At 34.4% G+C, this 20922-nt stretch overlaps 1 protein-coding gene, 1 long non-coding RNA gene and 2 other non-coding genes across 5 annotated transcripts; 3 read left to right on the top strand and 1 right to left on the bottom strand.

The window, feature by feature from the left end:
* Positions 1-1836: 1836 nt before the first annotated feature.
* On the bottom strand, positions 1837-3088 carry LOC112011640 (uncharacterized). The gene is made up of 2 exons (XR_010632775.1): positions 2651-3088; positions 1837-2439 (listed from the first exon to the last, which is right to left on the bottom strand). It is a non-coding gene; the product is annotated as an uncharacterized LOC112011640 (transcript).
* Positions 3089-5365: 2277 nt separating this feature from the next.
* LOC112011644 (uncharacterized) lies at positions 5366-10958 on the top strand. Of its 2 annotated transcripts, none has more exons than XR_010632774.1 (3): positions 5366-5641; positions 6996-8710; positions 9522-10958. It is a non-coding gene; the product is annotated as an uncharacterized LOC112011644 (long non-coding RNA). The 2 variants fall into 2 exon arrangements; XR_002882869.2 differs by having other exon boundaries at positions 5367-5641; positions 6996-8656.
* On the top strand, positions 5437-5539 carry LOC112011684 (U6 spliceosomal RNA). The gene has a single exon (XR_002882881.1). It is a non-coding gene; the product is annotated as a U6 spliceosomal RNA (small nuclear RNA).
* Positions 10959-17659: 6701 nt separating the features above from the next.
* LOC112022842 (nuclear poly(A) polymerase 1-like) lies at positions 17660-20630 on the top strand. The gene has a single exon (XM_024055468.2). The coding sequence runs from the start codon at positions 18265-18267 to the stop codon at positions 20371-20373; it is 2109 nt and encodes a 702-aa protein (XP_023911236.2). The 5' UTR covers positions 17660-18264; the 3' UTR covers positions 20374-20630.
* The last annotated feature ends 292 nt before the right edge of the window (positions 20631-20922 follow it).

Here is a 20922-nt window from a genome sequence, read left to right as displayed (position 1 = left end):
ATCTAAAGAGATTTCTTACTGGTTGTCTGCAAACCCTAAGGTCAAAGAACAACTGTATTCCCAACATTCTCATTATTACTTGATGCACTAGATCCAGAAATGCCATTCAAAAATTGCAGAAGAGACAAGAAGTAAAAAGTATCAATTGCCAACGTTGCTGCATATTTCATGATAATATATGTTTACTGTGTAGTAGGAAGATATGTGAAATAACATGTCATTTTATATAAAAGAGGTCAATTTATAAATGTGCAGTGCTTCTTTAAAGGTAGGAGCTAAAAGCCTAAAATAATCATATTTTGGTTGCTACCTTACTGTTCTTGCATTATATCTGTTGTTTTCTTTGGTCTCTGTGTAATTAATTATTAGTGTGCAGCTTTCAATATAAGCACTTCAGTGAAGGGTAATGACAATGGGGCAGCACTACTTGTTTCAATTCCATGTATGTTTTTCAGATGATGCAATGCAAAATTGTTTTTCTTTTGACTTGGTTTCAAGTAATATATCGTATATATCAGCTCCTGTGCTGCTTTCTGTATTACTTGCCCTTTTCTTTAGAGTTTGGGTGCTGTACTTCCCTTTCTCTCTTGTCAGTTTGTATGTGCACAGATGGTGGGGTAAGTCCCAGATATGATCTTGCATGCCTGTTTGGTGAACCCCTTGGACCTTGTCTCCTTTCAGCAGAGATGCTAATATGCTACAGCAATAACCTATGCAACCAGGACAGATGTAAATCACTATTATTTCTTAAAGATTAAATCGTTACACAAATTATTGCCATAGCCAAGAAAATTTTGAAAGTATTATATTGAGACAAGCAGAGTGTAATTCTTGAAGGAGCCATAAATGAATTTTATGATGCCAACTGGACTCCGTAAGGTTTGTTTGTGGTACAGTGGTAGTACCACAGACTTTGATCAAGTCTCCTTCAGTTGCACATCTTGTTCAAGTTTTGTCCTCCCTTCCTTGTTTACCTAAAAGAGGAAAAAGAAGAGCTACAACATGGCTCTATTTTATTTTATTTTCATATAGATTGGACACGGTCCACTTAATGCAAGAGCAGTAGCAGATTTATGCTTGTTGGCTTTCCATTGGTGCACGTTATATCAATATCATGTGGTGAGGCTTGCCTCATTGGGAGTCTATGTCTCAAGACTCAAGATGCTTATAAGCTTGTTAAGATCTCATGGTAGCAGAATACTAGATTACATTTATGGTGCTATTATTTTTCTTTTTCAAGATCCAAGCTTTAAGATGAATTCTCTTGCAGGAAATTCTTCAAGCAATGTTGGAGGATAGTTGCTTATATATAAAGACAAAATGAAGTTCTTCACAAATACAAAATGTAATTATATAACTGTATAACTGTATAACTGATATCCTTTATTTACTTAGTCTTTACTTTATTCACACTGATGCTATTATAAAGAGTGCCAGTTTAACACAGTTGGAGAGCTGCTTGTCAATTGTCTTCTCAAAGCCTAAATGAATAAAAAATATGGAGTTTAAATGACTTTCCTTGCCTTCACAAAGAAATGAAGACTGTACATAATAGCTTTGCTATGGCCGATAAAGAAGGAAGATCAAAGTTCATGTCAAATGCTGCATCTCTTTCTCCCACTTAGGACTGCTGTTGGGATCTTGGGTTCGCTATTGTTTGGTCTAAAAGCTAGGTGCTTGAGAGGAAGCTCTTACTGTGGCATGGTCCTAGAAGAGTGGTGAGCCCCATTGGTTTTTGGAATTTGACATCAGGAAGTGTTTTCATACCATCAATCTATCGTTTAGTTTGATAGCGTGTCTTCACAATCAATTACTGTGAAGATTTAGAGGTTGACAGAACTTAAAAACACAATTTTATTGATACATCTAACTGCAAAATGTACATCAGTTGTACTTGAAGTGAGAATACAATGGCCCTAAAACTTATTACATTTGCCCTTAGAATCACCTTTTGTCTTGAGCTCCTAGACAAGGCAGATAGTTCAGAGAAATAGATAAATACATGGCAATATTTTGGATTAATCTGTCTGCAGGATTTATTATTTTTTTCAGAAAAGAAACTTTCTCAAATCTCTTCTACCTCATCACGCATGAAGGTCTACAAATCTGACTCAAAATTCAAGGAGATAATGGGCCTGAAAAGGTTGACACCACTGAAGCTGTTTCATCTCTAAGATGAGCAAGGCTTGGTCGAGCAAACATCCTTTCACCTTGTACTTTCCTTCCTTCTTTTATGAACGATATGCCTTGTGTTGCTGAATTAATGCTATTTGATCCCAAGTGTTGAATGCCCAGAGAAACCCTTCTGTTTAAAGGCACAGCATTAGTAAATCCTCCGTTCAGGCTCCCATTTGAAAGACGTCGGCTGCTGGTACCTGGCCTGGACACAAACACATTCTCTTGCTCAACTACTACTTGGCTTTGTACCTTCTTATTTTCCTGCGTGACAAAGACCATATCAGAGAGTAGGTAAGAATATACTGTTCTATGTGAGTATTGGTACATGCATATATTTAGTGTTTAGAATGTTTTACAGGAGAGCTCCACCATAGAAAGAAGACTGTAATATTTACTTTCAAGAATACAGAACTTGATAAGCAAAAGAATGAAAAACATGAAAATTGTGTTTGCATTGCCATATTATACTAACCCTTTGTCTTTGCTTCTCCTCTTCTTTTTCCAGCCTGAACATATGATACTCTTCCAACATTGCCAGGAGAGGTACCTAAAACAACAGGAGAACCATTTTCAATATGATGGGTTACTTGGTTTACTCAATGAGTCTGCAGATGCACAGTACCAAATGACACAGAAGTTGTACAGTTGGAATTCAAATTGTCAGGCATTAAAAGAACCCAGGAGCTAAGAGTTCCACTGACTGGACATGTTTTCTGCTCAAAATATTTTTAGGTTTTTGGCATCATTTTTTTAATTTAATTTATTACTCCATGTTTCTTGACAAGTATAATTTAGTTTACACTAATGAATTCATGTGTATGAAAGAGTTTGCTTGACATTTTTTTGTACCACGAAAAATTTAGGACAAAACTTAGGTTTAGTACCTTAGGTGTTGTCCTTAGGTTCAAGTGGCTTTAATTAAAAAATACACTTTATCTCATGAGAAAAAATTCACATGGCAGAATCTTAAAAGGAGAATCTAAGGAACAACACCTAACTACTGTATCTAAGTTTTGCTCAAAAATTTATGACTAGCAATTACTTTTGAAGTTTTGAAGCATCATAATTGCAGATTTTCTTTGATGTCAAAAATCCTATTTTGTGGTTGTAAAATTTAATTTACACATAAAGCTCTTCAATGTTGATTATGTAATTGCATTGCTGATAATACACAATGAAGGAAAAAATATTTTTCTTTATTTTTTCTTTTAGATAAGCTAGAATAAAATATTGAATGCTTTTGTTTTTATCTGCTTCTAGGGAACCATATGAGTAATGACTTGCAAGATTGATTTCGAGATATGCAGGCCAACACAGGAATATATTAGTAAGTCTTTGCCTAAAATTAATTCAATTGAGTGTGTGGGTCCCTGCCGTTTGAACATTTTTGTATAGGTATCTAGAGTAATGGGGTGATATCAATCAAAATAGGGAAAAATTAATGATCACAGGGAGGAAATCTACAAAGAACATTAGTTCTCCTTAGCACAGATTCTGAATCATATTAGAACAGTTAGCCTATGAATCTTGTCTGATGATGCTCGATTTCTATTTACTCTAGAGTTTTCTATATCTGAACTTCTAGCCGATTCTCAATTTTGAGAGAGAGAGAGAGAGAGAGAGAGAGAGAGAGAGAGACCATGTGTGTGGTGGCCGGTGGCAGGGATGGAATCAGGATTCAAACCTGGGGGGGGGGGGCAAAGCTTAAAACATTTTATTTATTTATTTATGAAAATAAAAACTAACATCTATTTCATATTCAACAAAATACTACATATAAAATAAGTGTTTCTTAAACATTTAATATTATAAAAATGTCGACAAAGAATAACATACAAAAAAATCACTTATGACTTACCAAAGACTAGTCTCACAAATTCACAATCACAATATGCACAAAACAATCACTACTAATGGCTAGTCTCACAAATTCACTATCACAATTCAGTACTCACATCCTACTATCCTAGTGGTCCCACTTTATTTCTTTATAGATAAAACCAAAATAAAAAAAAGTTACGAACATTGAAACATTCAAACACAGGTGATTGATCCACACAAAAAACCACAATTACACAGTAGTCAATACAAAGTCACAAACTAGTCTACGATCCACACAACACACCAGTCCATAAAAAGCCACAACTCACAAACACAATAGTCAACACACCATAGTTCATAATAAAACGCAGAGGGCAGAGGGTAGAGGGCTAACTGGCTAAGGCAGAGCAATATAGTAAAAACAAAAAAACAAAAAATATGAACTTGAGAGAGGAGAGAAATTTCTTAGATTTACCAGACTCGTGTGTGACTATGATCAAGGATCTGAGGAGGAGCAGTTGCAGCAACACCAGATCTGATCTAAGGAAAAGACCAGCAATAGCAACAGTGATGGAGGTGTTGATGAGGTTGAGTGGAGGAAGAGTGAGGTTAGGGCAAAAATTTGAGAATTGTAATTTAGGATTTCAGTCCTTATTTATTTTTATTTTGTAATTTTTAGTTTGTCGGTTATTTTATTTTATTTTTTGGATGAGTTTGTCAGTTATTTGTTCATATTGCATTCGTATACCGGTTTTTATTTTTTATTTATTTAATTTAGGGTGGAATTTGGACGAAAATTTAAAATTTCAACACATATACTGTAGGTCCATCCTTGGCCGGCGCGTAGTTGGTAGGTGAAATAATAATAATAATAAAAATAAATGATTATTTAAAGAAAATATATTATATAATAGATGATTTAATGCATATGTTTTTGCAAGTTACTTTTGTAAAGTAGAAAAAGTAGTTTATTAGTGTAAAATAGACAATTTTAGATAGAATGATATAAATGCTCTTAAAAGCCAAAAAAATCCAAATAAAGAGGTCAGTGTGTTTAGAACAAGTAGAAAGTTTCAGGTTATTTATAATTTTAGTTTATTTTTGCTATTATTTATGAGTTTTATTACACTTTTTAGTACTATTCATGAATCCTATTGTATTGTTCAATTAACTTTTATCTTTATTTACAGTATTTTGAATAAAATTTTTTTAATTTCAACTAAATAAACTATTCTCAAACAAACACGATACTTAATATATATATATATATATATTGCACAGAATACGTAACTGATAACCCAACGATGTCACGCTGACACGTGTGAAAAACCAAAAGCTAACTAATTTGGGAGTTCTCGTTGAGAGCTAGCTAATCCCACATCGTCTAGTTACGCGAAGCTATCTATGTTTATAATCAAGAGCGATAGTACAAGGCTTGTCCCTTCGGGGACATCCGATAAAATTGGAACGATACAGAGAAGATTAGCATGGCCCCTGCGCAAGGATGACACGCATAAATCGAGAAATGGTCCAAATTTTTTTCTTACCCAAAATTTCCCAAACCCGTTTGTGAATTCTTCCATGGCTTCGTTCTTTTACACTTTCTCCATCTTCACATACGTTTTGGAGTCTTTCTCAACAGGTAAGGCCAGACTTTTGGATCGTTTTCGAGGGTTTCTTTTCTGTTCGCCTCTATTTGATATCAGAGCATACTGATATTTAGGGAAATTTTGAATCTTTGATAGTTTTGGTGGTTGACTTGGAATTATCATAATCATATATTCCAGATTTTCATTGAATTATATTCGCTTAGTTCGAGCTTATTTTCACTGTTGTAATAAAGTTTGGTTGTTAGAAAGCATAAAATTCTCTAAATTTAAAACATGGGTATTGTGTAATGCTGAATGGTTGCCAAGATTGTCTCAATTGCTGCTTTGCCTTCAGAAACCGAGTAATGTTTGGAGTTAATGCATTTCACTACCCCTGTGAGTTGTGACACAACATTCCTGGTGTGGAGATTGCATATGATTTGGCTCCTCATTTAGTAAATTTCACTTGCTGGAGTTTTTGAGAAATGCAAGTCCCACCTCAAATCCACTGTTCACTTACAGACAGGTAGCCTGCATTTGAAATGGCAAATTTTAGTTTTCAATGGCCAGCTAAGGTTTTAAATGAATTTTTCAGCTTCCTAAACATCTGTTTGGTAAGTTGTTGTTTGATGGCATTTCATACTTTAGGTAGTCAATGTGTCAGTCTAAGCTCTGCACAAATCTTTGGTGCCACTGGTGCTAATAGTGGTTTTTGTGTGTGAGCTCCATTTGTTTGCGCATAGATTTAAGGTTTAAACCAGCTCTCTAGGCTATAAGTTTCATAGGTATGATTGCTAGTTCTGACTATTATGCTTTAAGGATTTCCTGTAGTCAATTGTTTTTGTAGCTGTGGTGGTGCAATCATTTTAAGAAGCTGCTGAAGAATAATATTGACAACGCTGAGGACATCAATTAGGAAAAATTTGTCGACATCTTGAAAAAAAAGAAAATGAAAGAAAAAATGAAAAAAGAAGAAGTGAATAGATAGATGAAGCCTCGGATTCAGCTATGCAATACTATGTATCTTTTTTATTTTTTTTTATTTTTTTGGAGATGAGCAATACCATGTACGTAGTTGGATTAGAACTTGGTAGTAGAATTCAATTGCTTGTCAATGTTCAAGATGTTGACTATACTAATGTGGTGTGATATGCCTTATTTCCTCAAATAGCTTAAGATTCTGATCTTCTTTTTCAATGAGGGAAAAAATTATAGTTGCTCACATATCGGAATGCAGAAATATAATCTAAGATTCCTTGGTTTCCTGTCCTGCAACCTTTACAGAGTTTTAGTGATTTGTTTATCGTTTAAAAAAAAAAAAAATTCTTGGAGTATGGATTTGTTGGCTCATTATGTATTCCTTTTATATTTTCTTATTTTGTTGGCAATTTTCTTTTGTACAAACAGTGCAATGCCTCCATGTAGTCAACAACTGTTACAACCCTACAAGCTTACAGCATACATCTAGCCCTAACCATGTGGAGTAAAAACAAAGGCACCTGTGTAGGCAATTGGTGGCCCATTTTGTCTGATGAGGAATATCTCAACCACAGGTGTGTACATTACTGTGCAATTAGTCGCTCTTGATATGCTCCAAACTCCAGGTGGATGAGCCCCTTCCATCCCAGCTCCAAACACCTTTTAAGGACATTACCTGCCTTTGTTGTCCTTAAAAAGGAGAAATCCTCAGATACTTTAGACGTTGAAGCATTTCCAGCATTAAGGAGCAAGGTTGAACTTAATTATGTAAGGTTATGGTCCGTGTAATTTCTGTTGGCTTTGAAAATCTGGTTGATTTTGCCACCCTGCCCTACTCGCCATTTCCTAGCTACGGGTGACTTTGCTATGAAAGTGGAATGACAGGAGAAGCACTGCAAGAGCCATGGAAAGAGAGAGTGAACTGTTTAAACTTTTGATTCCATTGTTGCTTTGCACACATAAACATTGCTTTGATGTAAAGCTGGGGAATGATATAATTCCTATTACCCAGATGTCCTTGTTATTTTAAAACCTAATGAAATGTGATTGGAATGATAAATATTATTACACAAACGAGAACTGCCTTTGTGTTCTACACATGTTTTGCCCGGCAAAGTTAATGAGGTAAACTTTTACTCAGAATCGTCCATGTGAACCGAACTAGCATAAGTTGAGAACAGTAGTAGATGGGCTGCTTAGCTAGCAAGGGAGGAATGATGGCTTGTCGTGGTTTCTGAAGGTGACCCCAAAACCTCCATGGATGTTAATCAACCCAAGTTTACATGGCAGGTGATCTATACAGATGAGGAGATTAGGAGGTTGAAAAAGGATCAACGGGGTTGGTTTCAATGTCAGTATCTCGCGAGTTGGGTGCTTTGCCTTTCATTATAATGTTTCTTTTGTATCGTTCTTTTGTAATTGCCTCTGGAATAATTCCACAAAGGATGCCATTTTGAGGTTCAACCCAGACATTGACCCAGCTTGTCCACTATGTGGTGAATCTCCTCAAACTTCAGTCCATATCTTCATCCACTGCCAAGCAGCCAGAGCACTATGGTTTGGTAGTAATTGGGGACTCAACCCTCATGAACTACATCTCACGTCCACTTGACAACTCATTGATCTATTGTTATTCCCTAATTCTACTGTTATTCCTTTGGACATTGAAAGGCAAGCTTTCCTATTATTCAGGTCACTAACTCTAGAATGTATTTTGGAGATCAAGGAATTTGGATCTTTTTGAGAAAGTTGAGATGAACATCCAGAAATCTCTATGGCAGATAATAAGTAGGATGAAAGAATACGAGTGCATTCCCAGAATCTTCTTTGGCAATTCCTAAATTAAGGGATGTTAAATGATCTAGTCCACCAGAAGGCGCCATAAAGATCAACTGTGACACTGCAATTGGCCAAGACAAAGCCTATCTTGCAATTGTTGCCAGAGACTGTAGAGGGACATTGGTATTACTATGTCCAAAAGAGTGGAAACCAACATCCCTGTCCAAGCCGAAACTGAAGCAATCAACTGGGCTGTCCCCCCGCTAGTAACCCATAACATTCACAAGACCATTGTAGAAAGTGATGCCAAGGTATGCATTGAAGCCATGTTAGAATCAAGCTCTAGGCCTCCATGGATAATTGAGGTGCTGATTGCTGACACTCTTGTCTTTAGCTCATAGGGTTAATTCTTTAGAATTCGAGTGGACCCCAAGAGAAGCTAACTTGGCAGCCCATGTACTGGCTTCATGGTCTCTTACTAATAGAGTAGCTAACTATTTTGTATTGGGCTCAGCCCCTGCTGTTCTTTCTGATGTAATTAACTCTGAGCGAGCAAACCTTTGTCCTAGGCTCTTTTGTATGGCCCTCTGGGGTTGTTTTGTTTTAGAATAAAATGGCAGATTATCCACACACAAAAAAAAAAAAAAAAAAAATTTAGGAAAAGAAGAAAAAGGAAATCATAGATTAGAATGAGGAAAAGCCTAAGTTTTAGGTTGCTCAAGCCATTTGAAACTAATACTGTGCCTCCAATAATGATATGAACTTCCTCAATCTGGAGCTCCTCCAAAACTAATTTTGAGGCACTTCCATGTTGCCCTACGGGAATCATGAGTAATATGGATTCCTTATCATACAGTATTAAAGAAAGGGACTTTTACATGGTAGGGGTGTTTTTTTAATTAAGTAAAAAAGAAAAAGCAATAAGAATGGGTGCAGTGTAGAAATGTAATTACTAACTAGTCTATGGACACAGCTTTTATCACAACAAGTGTTGGAAGAATCTTATCAATAGAATGTTCACTATTTCAGCAATCATATGACCGTTTTTTTTTCCTGACATAAATTAATATATAATTATTGAAGAAAAAGAGCTGTGAAGTATGTTCTAATGAGAAATAACAATTTTATTTACTTCTTTCTAGAAGAGCTAATCTCCACTGCTGTCTCTTGATGCAGTCAAATTGCAAATAGCCTAACATTGCGCAGAAGGACTATAGAGCTGTGGAAGTAACAGAGAAAAAGGAAGTTCCTGCGGCCATGTGGTTAAGATTTCTTATTATATTTATGAGGAAGTTTATTGGTGAACTTTATGCAAATTTTGTGTGGAAAACCTAATCTTTTTGAGAAGGATATCAAAATGATTATTTTGCAGGGGAATCGTTCATTGAATTCTTAAAATTGTTGGTTAATGATGTGAGTGGTTGGCAATCTTGGCAGTTGCTTGGCTTGTGTGGGAAACTAGAAGGTGGCAATGAACATAACAGACTAGAAAATAAAATGACATTTTTGGTGCCTCATGTTTTGACCTAGTATAAGTTTAGTATACCATTGGTTGATCAGAATCATAATCCTGTTATGAATCTTGCCTCAAAAGGAATGAAATTTTTCCTACCATTTGTTGTTATTGAGTTCCCACCATTGTACATTTTATGTTTGAAATGAGAGGTCTTTATAAAGTTGATTATGAATCAAAGGATGTTTCATTCTTGTTCTCTTTTTGGAAGATAAATTCTCATGCCTTTCTCACAAATAGGGTGGTAATACAAAACAACAGTTTTGCTTCTAATTTATGTCTTCACCGCATTTTCAGGTCGTTCAGCAGAGCCTAACTTTGATCAAACTGAGAACAAAATTTCAGCCAGTAAGGAGATTAAAGGACCAGCAGAGGCAGTTGCAACAGCTAGAGAACCTCATGATTCCCCCATGCCTAAGGAAGTCCGAAAGGAGTGGACTTGTGATATATGTCAGCTAACTACTAAAGTGAGAAAAACTTAAATTCACACCTTCAAGGAAAGAAACACAAGGCGCTTACAAGGCATTCAAAGCAAAGAACCAGCCAAACATGGTCTCAGCTTCAACTGCAAAGAAAACTGAGCAGCCAGTTGAGGAGCTGTTAAAGATTGTGTCCACCAAAGGAGTGAAGCAGAGAACTAGTACAAATCAAGAAGAGAAACAGCAAGGCCGCCAAAGAGTGTTTTGGCTTCAACTGAAAGAAATCTGATCAGCTCAAAAAAGAGGATCTAGAAAAGAGAGTTTCAACAATGGACCAGACAGAAGAAAGAAGTTGTTAGTGTGAAAGAATCCACTTTAAGGTGCAACATTTGTAATATAAGCTGCACCGGAGAAACAACTTGGTTTCTCACTTTAATGGGAGGAAGCACTTGGCTCAGATTCAGTTACTCAGTGAACAATTTTTTGGTGGACATGCTGACCAATTTCTGTGGTTCATATCACTGATGTGCTTGTTATGAACGTGAAGATGTTAGCTTAAAATGAGCGTGTTTGTTTTACTCTTTAATTTTAGCTGATTGCATTCACTGAAGTTGAAATGTAGAACCTTAATTAGATTGTGAAATCCAGTGCAATAGAATTTTCTTGTGATTTTATCTATAATTAGAAGCCCCTTCATATGATGTACAACGGTTATTTCTGTGGTATTTCTTTTTATTTGCCTAAAAGATTCTTGTAATTTTAAAAAAAAAAAAAAATCCCTAGTAAGATAAATACAACCTATTAATTAATTTATTATGACGAAAATACTAATGATACTCTAATTTTCTGTTAAATATTTCACTACATAGCATAATACTAACCCCTATATTTAAATGTCATGGAAAATATGTGTGCGCTACTTTAGGCATGCAAGGCAACGTCCTAGGCATGCTTGGCAACGTCTAGGCCGCCCTTTTATTGTGGGTACCTTAGCATGTAAGGCAACGTCCTAGGCATGCTTGGTAAGTCCTAGGTATGCATGCAATGTCCTAGGCATACTTGGCAACGTTCTGAACGGAGTTCTAGAGTCCTATATTAGGGAAAACTCCCCTACTTGCTCTTATAAGCTCTAAGCGAAGGAAGTAGTGTACCATCAGTTTAGTATTCTTTTATTGTGGGTACCTTAGGCATGCAGACAATGTCCTAGGCATGCATGACAACTCCTAGGCTGTCTCTGGCATGCTTTGCAACGTCCTAGGCATGCATGCAACGTCCTAGCATGCTTGGCAATTCCTCGGACGGAGTCCTAGGAGTCCCACACATGAAGGAAAACCTCTCACTTGCTGCCTTATAAGCTCTGAAGCGAAGGAAGTAGTGTACCATCAGTTTATAAAACTCCGTCCGAGGACGTTGCCTAACATGCCTAGGACGTTGCCATGCATGCCTAAGATGTTGCAAAGCATATTGAGGACGGCCTAGGACGTTGCCAAGCATGCCTAAGGTACCCACAATAAAAGGGACGTTGCCATGCATGCCCAGGACGTTGCCTTGCATGCCTAAGGTACCCACAATAAAAGGGCCAAATAACTAAACTGATGGTACATTACTTTCTTCGCTTCAGAGCTTATAAGGAAGCAAGTGGGAGGGGGGGGGTGGGTTTTCCTTTGATGTAGGACTCCTAAGACTCCGTCCGAGGACGTTGCCAAGCATGCATAGGACGTTGCCATGCATGCCTAGGACGTTGCAAAGCATGCCAAGGACGGCTTAGGACGTTGCCAAGCATGCCTAGGACGTTGCCTTGCATGCCTAAGGTACCCACAATATGATATTATGTAAGTACTAATAATACTCTAATTTTCTGTTAAATATTTCATTACATAGCATAATACAAACACATATATCTAAATGTCATGGAAAATATGATATTATGTAAAAAAGTTCAATCTTATAAAGTATATTACCAATTTTTCAACACTTGAAATTTAACACCTCAATGATTTTAGGCTTTGTTTTAAAAACAGGATTGGACTAGTCGGTTCAATCGAAAACCAATTTGGTTTGGTAAACTAGTCAAATTTGGTAAAAATCGAAAACTAGGACCAAAATCGGTTCTTTGATCATACTGGTCTTTAAAACCATTATTTTAGGGTCAAGTGGAAAAGGAAAAAAAAAAAAAAGAAAAAAGCGCAACCCAACCCTAAAAATATGAATATTTTTTTTCCTTAAGAATAAAATTGGGATAATTGTAGTCATCCATCATAATTATAGGATATTTGCAATGTGCACCCTATAATTCAAAATTTTAAACAACATCCTAAATCGAAAATGATTTGCTATATCCCGGCACACATCATCACTTTAGGGTGGATGAGTGGATGCTTTTAATTAAACCATATTAAAATGTAATTTAAATGATGAGTGATGGTACATTGATAACTCCAAAAAAAAAAAAAAAACACAAAAAAGATACAAAATTGATATACCAAGCTTTAGCCTAATATCTTCTTAAAAAAAAAATTAAATTAAATCTAATAATTTGGGATTATACAATTCAAATTCTAAGCCAATAGTTTATTAGAAAGATATTAGAAAGACAATTCCAAAAGATTTATTTGTAAATCTAAAAGTTGTTCTTTTATTACTTCACTAAATACATTATATCAGTTTGTAGAAATACGAGCAAAAAATTGTCAATCTTTCTAAAAAATTTAAATAAAAAATATTTAATACAAAAAATTTCAATTTTTATAACTATATATGACTTTTAAATATTATTCTAGAAAAACAATAATATAATACTTTGGATGACTAAAAATAAGAGAATATAAACCTATTAATCCTTTAAAAAATGTACTTACATGATTAGGAATTTTCAATTAATAATTTAATATATAGGAACAAATATATCTCTACTATATATAATAAGACTCAAATTCTTTGCCATCTACTTTTCACTATTCTCAAAACAACTCCTGTTGTTTAATTATTTGATATTTCAAAAAACAGAAGGACAATATAAGTATTTTGACAAATGATTAAAAAAATGGAATAAAATAAAAGAGAAGGAAAAAAGATATTCCAACTAAAATATCCCTTCAATACATCAAATCCCATACCACATTTATTTTATTCATAATTGTAACTACTAATAATTTAAATTTCTTTTAAAAAATTTCAAAGCTCTTCAACATCTAAACAGTTAGAATATTACACCCATGATTTTTATTTTTTAATTATTATTATTAAAAAGCTCTCAACAAATACATAACACATGCAATAGGATAGTTGTTGTTGATAATGTCGTCATCATCATCATTGTTTTCATCATAATTAATTTATATAATTGGAATAAGATTCTTTGGTATCTATTTTTTGCTATTTTAAAAAAAAAAAAAAATCTTATTGCTTAGTTCAAATTGTTTTTCCTAAAAAATGGTTAAAATAAAATTTGAAAAAAAAAAAAATTTAAGGTTAAGTAGTCAAATTGGTAAAAAAAACTTTTATGGTATGTTTGGATGACAAGATTTGGGCATTTGGATTTGGATTTAGGTGATTAGAATCCAAATAACTTGTTTGAAAAATTTTAAAAAGGTTAAGAATTTGGATTTGACAAATCCATCCAAAATTTTAAACCTTTAAAATGCTTGGATTTAAAATCTCTTGATTTAAAATCTATTAATTTAATATCCAAATCCAAATTCAAGTTCCCAAACACAACCATAACTATACCTAACTCCATATTGCATGTTTTTATTGATATTAATAACTATCTAAACATTCAAAACCTTTTTGCATTCTTACATTTACTTATTTTGAATAAAAAGAGAATCTCACAATAGATTTTTTTTTTTAAAATAAAATAAAAATCTCTTTAAGCATTAAAATCTAGACATTTTCACATTCATACATTTACTTATTTTGAACAAAAAGAGTATCTCACAATATATATTTAAAAAAAAAAATGTCTTTAAGCATGTGCATAACGGACGTGTGAGGCTAGTTATTTTTATTATACCTATCTTATATCTATATGAATATGATATATACCAAGTTTAACCATAATATTTAAAGTCCAATGTTAATAATTTTTTTGTAAAGATTTTTTTTGAGAGGTACAATAGAATTTCACAATTTGTGGTGTTTGCTCCATGATGATTGTTCTTTATCATCAAGCTAAGACACCAAACAAATTTTTGGTGTAAGTGGGGTCGAATTCTAGATTTTTTATTCAATAAGAAATTTTATCAGTTGAGTTAATTAAAATATATGTTATTATAAAGACATTTGAAAGCACTTTTAATAAATTTATTAAAAATATAAATGTTTGACTTTACTACTGTAAGTTCTTCAATTATACTTAATTATATCAAATTTGACTAAAATGAGCCACAAAAATTTCAATTCTTATTACCAAAGTTTTCCCCTCCCTTTTTTAACAAGTAAACATCAGATTTAAAATTATTATAATACTATAGATTAATAAATGAAGAAAATAGAAACCAATTTAATTGTCTAAATTTTTATTAAAAAATTACTTAAATTATTAGAAATTATTAATTAATAATGGGAACAATTATTATAATGGGTTTTCTAGGATTAAAAAAAAAAATTTATTTAACTCCACCGACCTTGATTTTTATTTTTTTAATTTGACGTGATAAAGAGGGATATTTCCACTTCCACCGACCCAATCAAAATAAAAGGACTCCCAATACCGAACGGAGTTCTCACCTTCTGTTTTCAATTTTCAAATCGTTCTCTATCTGTCTCTCTCTCTGGGTCTGAATTTGAATCGAAGAAGAAGAAGAAAGATTTCTCTCTCTCTCTCTCTGCGTGAAAGAGCAACAATCGGCTGACGTCTCCATCTTCCTTGATCGCTTGGAGTTCTCGCTCCAACTCAAACGCAAACGGAAACCCTAGAATTCAATCGAAGCCGAACAAGAATTTCTGATCTCCAAGTTGTCACAGCGAAAGAGGGATTTCTTTTGTTTGTTTGTCAATTAGGGTTTCCTTTTTTGAGAGACCCAAAGCCCTTTCCTTGAGAGATCCAAAGGTGCTTGTAAGTTGCTTACTATTACTATTAATCAAACCCCAATTTTGTATTTAGCATACCCACTTTTAGGGTTTTCATTATACCTCTATATCTCTTTGTAATTTTTCTATCAATTTGACTACTGATAATAGTTGTACCCTTTTTATATGTATCTGGGTTTTTAATTTTCTCTGTAATTCTTGAATATACGCCAAGCGAATTGTATTACATTGTTGTGGCCACAGGCTTTTTTTTTTTCATGAAATTAATGAATATTGATTGAATTTTCTGCCGTTTGTTAATTTTTTGTCGATATTCAGTATTTTTTTTTCCTTCTTATTTCTTGTTTGGGTAAATTTTAGTTACAACAATATTGTGAAAAGAGACCTTCATAATGGCAATGCCTAAATTGAATCAACTGCTACCGCCGCCTCCTAGGATTGGAATGTGGGAACCGATTTCGACTGCTCAGCCTGCTGAATTGGATATGAGTAGGACCCGGGAATTACAGAAGTTTATGGAGAATGCAGGGTTATACGAAAGTGGTGAAGAATCTCTGAAAAGGCAGGAGGTGCTGGGGAGGTTGGACCAAATTGTGAAAGCATGGGTCAAAAAGGTTACTGAGGCTAAGGGGTATAATGTAATAATTTAATATATAGGAACAAATATATCTCTACTATATATAATAAGACTCAAATTCTTTGCCATCTACTTTTCACTATTCTCAAAACAACTCCTGTTGTTTAATTATTTGATATTTCAAAAAACAGAAGGACAATATAAGTATTTTGACAAATGATTAAAAAAATGGAATAAAATAAAAGAGAAGGAAAAAAAATATTCCAACTAAAATATCCCTTCAATACATCAAATCCCATACCACATTTATTTTATTCATAATTGTAACTACTAATAATTTAAATTACTTTTAAAAAATTTCAAAGCTCTTCAACATCTAAACAGTTAGAATACTACACCCATGATTTTTATTTTTTAATTATTATTATTAAAAAGCTCTCAACAAATACATAACACATGCAATAGGATAGTTGTTGTTGATAATGTCGTCATCATCATCATTGTTTTCATCATAATTAATTTATATAATTGGAATAAGATTCTTTGGTATCTATTTTTTGCTATTTTCAAAAAAATATTCTTATTGCTTAGTTCAAATTGTTTTTCCTAAAAAATGGTTAAAAAAAATTTGGAAAAAAAAAAAATTTAAGGTTAAGTAGTCAAATTGGTAAAAAAAACTTTTATGGCATGTTTGGATGACAAGATTTGGGCATTTGGATTTGGATTTAGGTGATTAGAATCCAAATAACTTGTTTGAAAAGTTTTAAAAAGGTTAAGAATTTGGATTTGACAAATTCTTCCAAAATTTTAAACCTTTAAAATGCTTGGATTTAAAATCTCTTGATTTAAAATCTATTAATTTAAAATCCAAATCCAAATTCAAGTTCCCAAACACAACCATAACTATACCTAACTCCATATTGCATGTTTTTATTGATATTAATAACTATCTAAACATTCAAAACATTTTTACATTCTTACATTTACTTATTTTGAACAAAAAGAGTATCTCAAAATATATATTTAAAAAAAAAAAATGTCTTTAAGCATGTGCATAACGGACGTGTGAGGCTAGTTATTTTTATTATACCTATCTTATATCTATATGAATATGATATATACCAAGTTTAACCATAATATTTAAAGTCCAATGCTAATAATTTTTTTGTAAAGATTTTTTTTTTGAGAGGTACAATAGAATTTCACAATCTGATGTGTTTGCTCCATGATGATTGTTCTTTATCATCAAGCCAAGACACTAAACAAATTTTTGGTGTAAGTCGGGTCGAATTCTAGATTTTTTATTCAATAAGAAATTTTATCAGTTGAGTTAATTAAAATACATGTTATTATAAAGACATTTGAAAGCACTTTTAATAAATTTATTAAAAATATAAATGTTTGACTTTACTACTATAAGTTCTTCAATTATACTTAATTATATCAAATTTGACTAAAATGAGCCACAAAAATTTCAATTCTTATTACCAAAGTTTTCCCCTCCCTTTTTTAATAAGTAAACATCAGATTTAAAATTATTATAATACTATAGATTAATAAATGAAGAAAATAGAAACCAATTTAATCGTCTAAATTTTTATTAAAAAATTACTTAAATTATTAGAAATTATTAATTAATAATGGGAACAATTATTATAATGGGTTTTCTAGGATTAAAAAAAAAAATTTATTTAACTCCACCGACCTTGATTTTTATTTTTTTAATTTGACGTGATAAAGAGGGATATTTCCACTTCCACCGACCTTCTCTCTCTCTCTCTCTGCGTGAAAGAGCAACAATCGGCTGACGTCTCCATCTTCCTTGATCGCTTGGAGTTCTCGCTCCAACTCAAACGCAAACGGAAACCCTAGAATTCAATCGAAGCCGAACAAGAATTTCTGATCTCCAAGTTGTCACAGCGAAAGAGGGATTTCTTTTGTTTGTTTGTCAATTAGGGTTTCCTTTTTTGAGAGACCCAAAGCCCTTTCCTTGAGAGATCCAAAGGTGCTTGTAAGTTGCTTACTATTACTATTAATCAAACCCCAATTTTGTATTTAGCATACCCACTTTTAGGGTTTTCATTATACCTCTATATCTCTTTGTAATTTTTCTATCAATTTGACTACCGATAATAGTTGTACCCTTTTTATATGTATCTGGGTTTTTAATTTTCTCTGTAATTCTTGAATATACGCCAAGCGAATTGTATTACATTGTTGTGGCCACAGGCTTTTTTTTTCATGAAATTAATGAATATTGATTGAATTTTCTGCCGTTTGTTAATTTTTTGTCGATATTCAGTATTGTTTTTTCCTTCTTATTTCTTGTTTGGGTAAATTTTAGTTACTACAATATTGTGAAAAGAGACCTTCATAATGGCAATGCCTAAATTGAATCAACTGCCACCGCCGCCTCCTAGGATTGGAATGTGGGAACCGATTTCGACTGCTCAGCCTGCTGAATTGGATATGAGTAGGACCCGGGAATTAGAGAAGTTTATGGAGAATGCAGGGTTATACGAAAGTGGTGAAGAATCTCTGAAAAGGCAGGAGGTGCTGGGGAGGTTGGACCAAATTGTGAAAGCATGGGTCAAAAAGGTTACTGAGGCTAAGGGGTATAATGAAGAGATGGTGGAAGAAGCCAATGCTGTTATCTTTACATTTGGGTCTTATCGGTTGGGTGTGAACGGCCCAGGTGCAGATATTGACACGCTGTGTGTTGGGCCGAGGCATGTTACTCGGGAGGAAGATTTCTTTGGTGAGCTTCATAGGATGCTGGCTGAGTTGCCTGAAGTACAAGAGTTGCATCCTGTCACTGATGCTTATGTTCCTGTCATGAAGTTTAAGTTCGATGGGGTTTCCATTGATCTTCTTTATGCAAAGTTGGGGCTGTGGGTTATTCCTGATGATTTGGATCTTTCTGTGCCAACTTTGCTGCAAGATTTGGATGAGAAGAGTGTGCTTAGCCTTAATGGGTCTAGAGTTACTGATAAGATCTTGCATATGGTTCCTAATGTCCAGAATTTTCAGACGACATTAAGATGCATAAGATATTGGGCTAAACAGCGTGGCGTTTATTCGAATGTTGCAGGGTTTCTGGGTGGTATAAATTGGGCGATTCTGGTTGCTCGGATATGCCAGTTGTACCCAACTGCACTGCCTAGTTTGTTGGTTTCTCGGTTTTTCAAGCTGTATAGCCAATGGCGGTGGCCTAATCCTGTTTTGCTATGTCCCATTGAAGGAGGATCTTTGGTGCTTCCGTCTTGGGATCCTAGAAGAAATTTCAGAGACAGGAACGATTTAATGCCCATAATCACACCGGTATATCCTTGCATCAACTCCAGTTACAATGTGTCTTCAAGTACACTGTGTATTATGCAGCAAGAATTTCAGAGGGGAAACAATATTTGTGAGGCAATGGATGCAAGTGTGACTGGCTGGAATACTCTTTTTGAGCGTTTTCTTTTCTTTGAAGCCTATAAGAACTATCTGCAGATAGATATTACTGCTCGGAAGGATGTTGATTTAATGAATTGGCAAGGATGGGTTGAATCTCGGCTTCGTTTGCTGACTTCAAAGATTGAGAAAGATACAAGAGGGATGCTACAGTGCCACCCACATCCTGGTGAATGTTTGGACAAATCCAAACGATTCCATCGTTGTTATTTTATGGGCTTGCAGCGGAAACCAGGTGTTTGTGCTCAGGAAGGTGGACCGTTTGATATAAGGTTTACTGTTGAGGAATTTAAGAACATGGTGGGGATGTACACCTTTAAAAAGCCTGGGATGTGGATTGGCGTATGTCACATAAAACGCAATAATATTCCGCTGTTTGTCTTTCCTGGTGGAGTTAGGCCTGCTCGTCCGAAGAGAGTAGCCAGGGAAAATGGTGCTGCTGCTGAAGTTGATGAAGCTGGTGATGGAAAGAAGAGAAAAATAGATGAATCTATCACATGCCATAAATTGAGAAAATTTGATTCTGTGGCAGGGACTAAGAATACACCTTTGGCAGTGGAAGCTAAATTAGAGGATAGTTCAATCAGTGCAAGATGTCCTATTGAGGATTGTTCACAAAGTTGTTTAGGAAATGAAGGGTCTTTTAAATTTAGCCCACCAGTGGGAGCTTCATCTTCTGTCAGTGGTTCATCAAGCTCTACCGCAGTTGTGATCCTTGTTTCTGATATTGTTCCTGCTCCATCTGTGTGCCAGCAAGGTTCTTCCGAAGAACATGACAGATTTCAAGATGATGCACAATCAATGGGCGAAGTCAAACAAAATTTTGGTGAGGGAGCAAGGGTCGAGAATGAAGGGGTACGGCAAGGAGTGGCTACAGGGAGAGATTGCTCTAATATCTTCAGGAATGATGGAGGGGTAGAGGAACTTGAGCCTACTGCACCATCCTCTAATGTAGTACCTGCTTCATACGGTGCCCAGAAGCCACTTATCAAGTTTAATTTTACTTCCTTGGTTAGAGCAAACTGCTAGAGCAATACACTAAAATTCACTTGTCTTGTAAGTATTTTTCAAGGAATGAGTTCTTTATAGAGTGTCAGACTTCATTCTTTTTTTTTATCCCTCCATTGATGACATCTGCAAAGATGGGCTTTGTATTTTTTCTTTTTTTTTGGAGGTGGCCTGGTTGCTATAGTGGAAGTTTGCAGTTTATAACACAGGCTTCTTTCCTTTACAGACCTCATGTATTGAAATTAATTTTTAGTGAATGAATTCAGTTTTAGAGATTCTGACTCCTCTCTCTCTCTCTCTCTCTCTCAACATGAGCTGTTTCTTTCCCTCCTTTCGATATATACATTTGTTGAGGTGGAAGTTGTTGGTGATAATAATGGCGATTGTGTTCTGTAATAGATCTGCTTCAATTTGGCTGTTGAGAGTATTAATAATTGAATTTGGACAATTGAAACCTGGTTACTTATTGAATTCTCAATTCTGCGATTTCATTCTTGAGAAATGTTTTCATGAAGCTTCTTGAATGTTAATTCTGAATGTACACAGAATCAAATTGGTTTGCATGGCAAT

Source organism: Quercus suber, unplaced genomic scaffold, assembly GCF_002906115.3.
Source record: "Quercus suber isolate HL8 unplaced genomic scaffold, Cork oak 2.0 scaffold_317, whole genome shotgun sequence".
Classification (NCBI taxonomy): domain Eukaryota; kingdom Viridiplantae; phylum Streptophyta; class Magnoliopsida; order Fagales; family Fagaceae; genus Quercus; species Quercus suber.
This window is presented reverse-complemented; position numbering and strand designations above follow the sequence as displayed.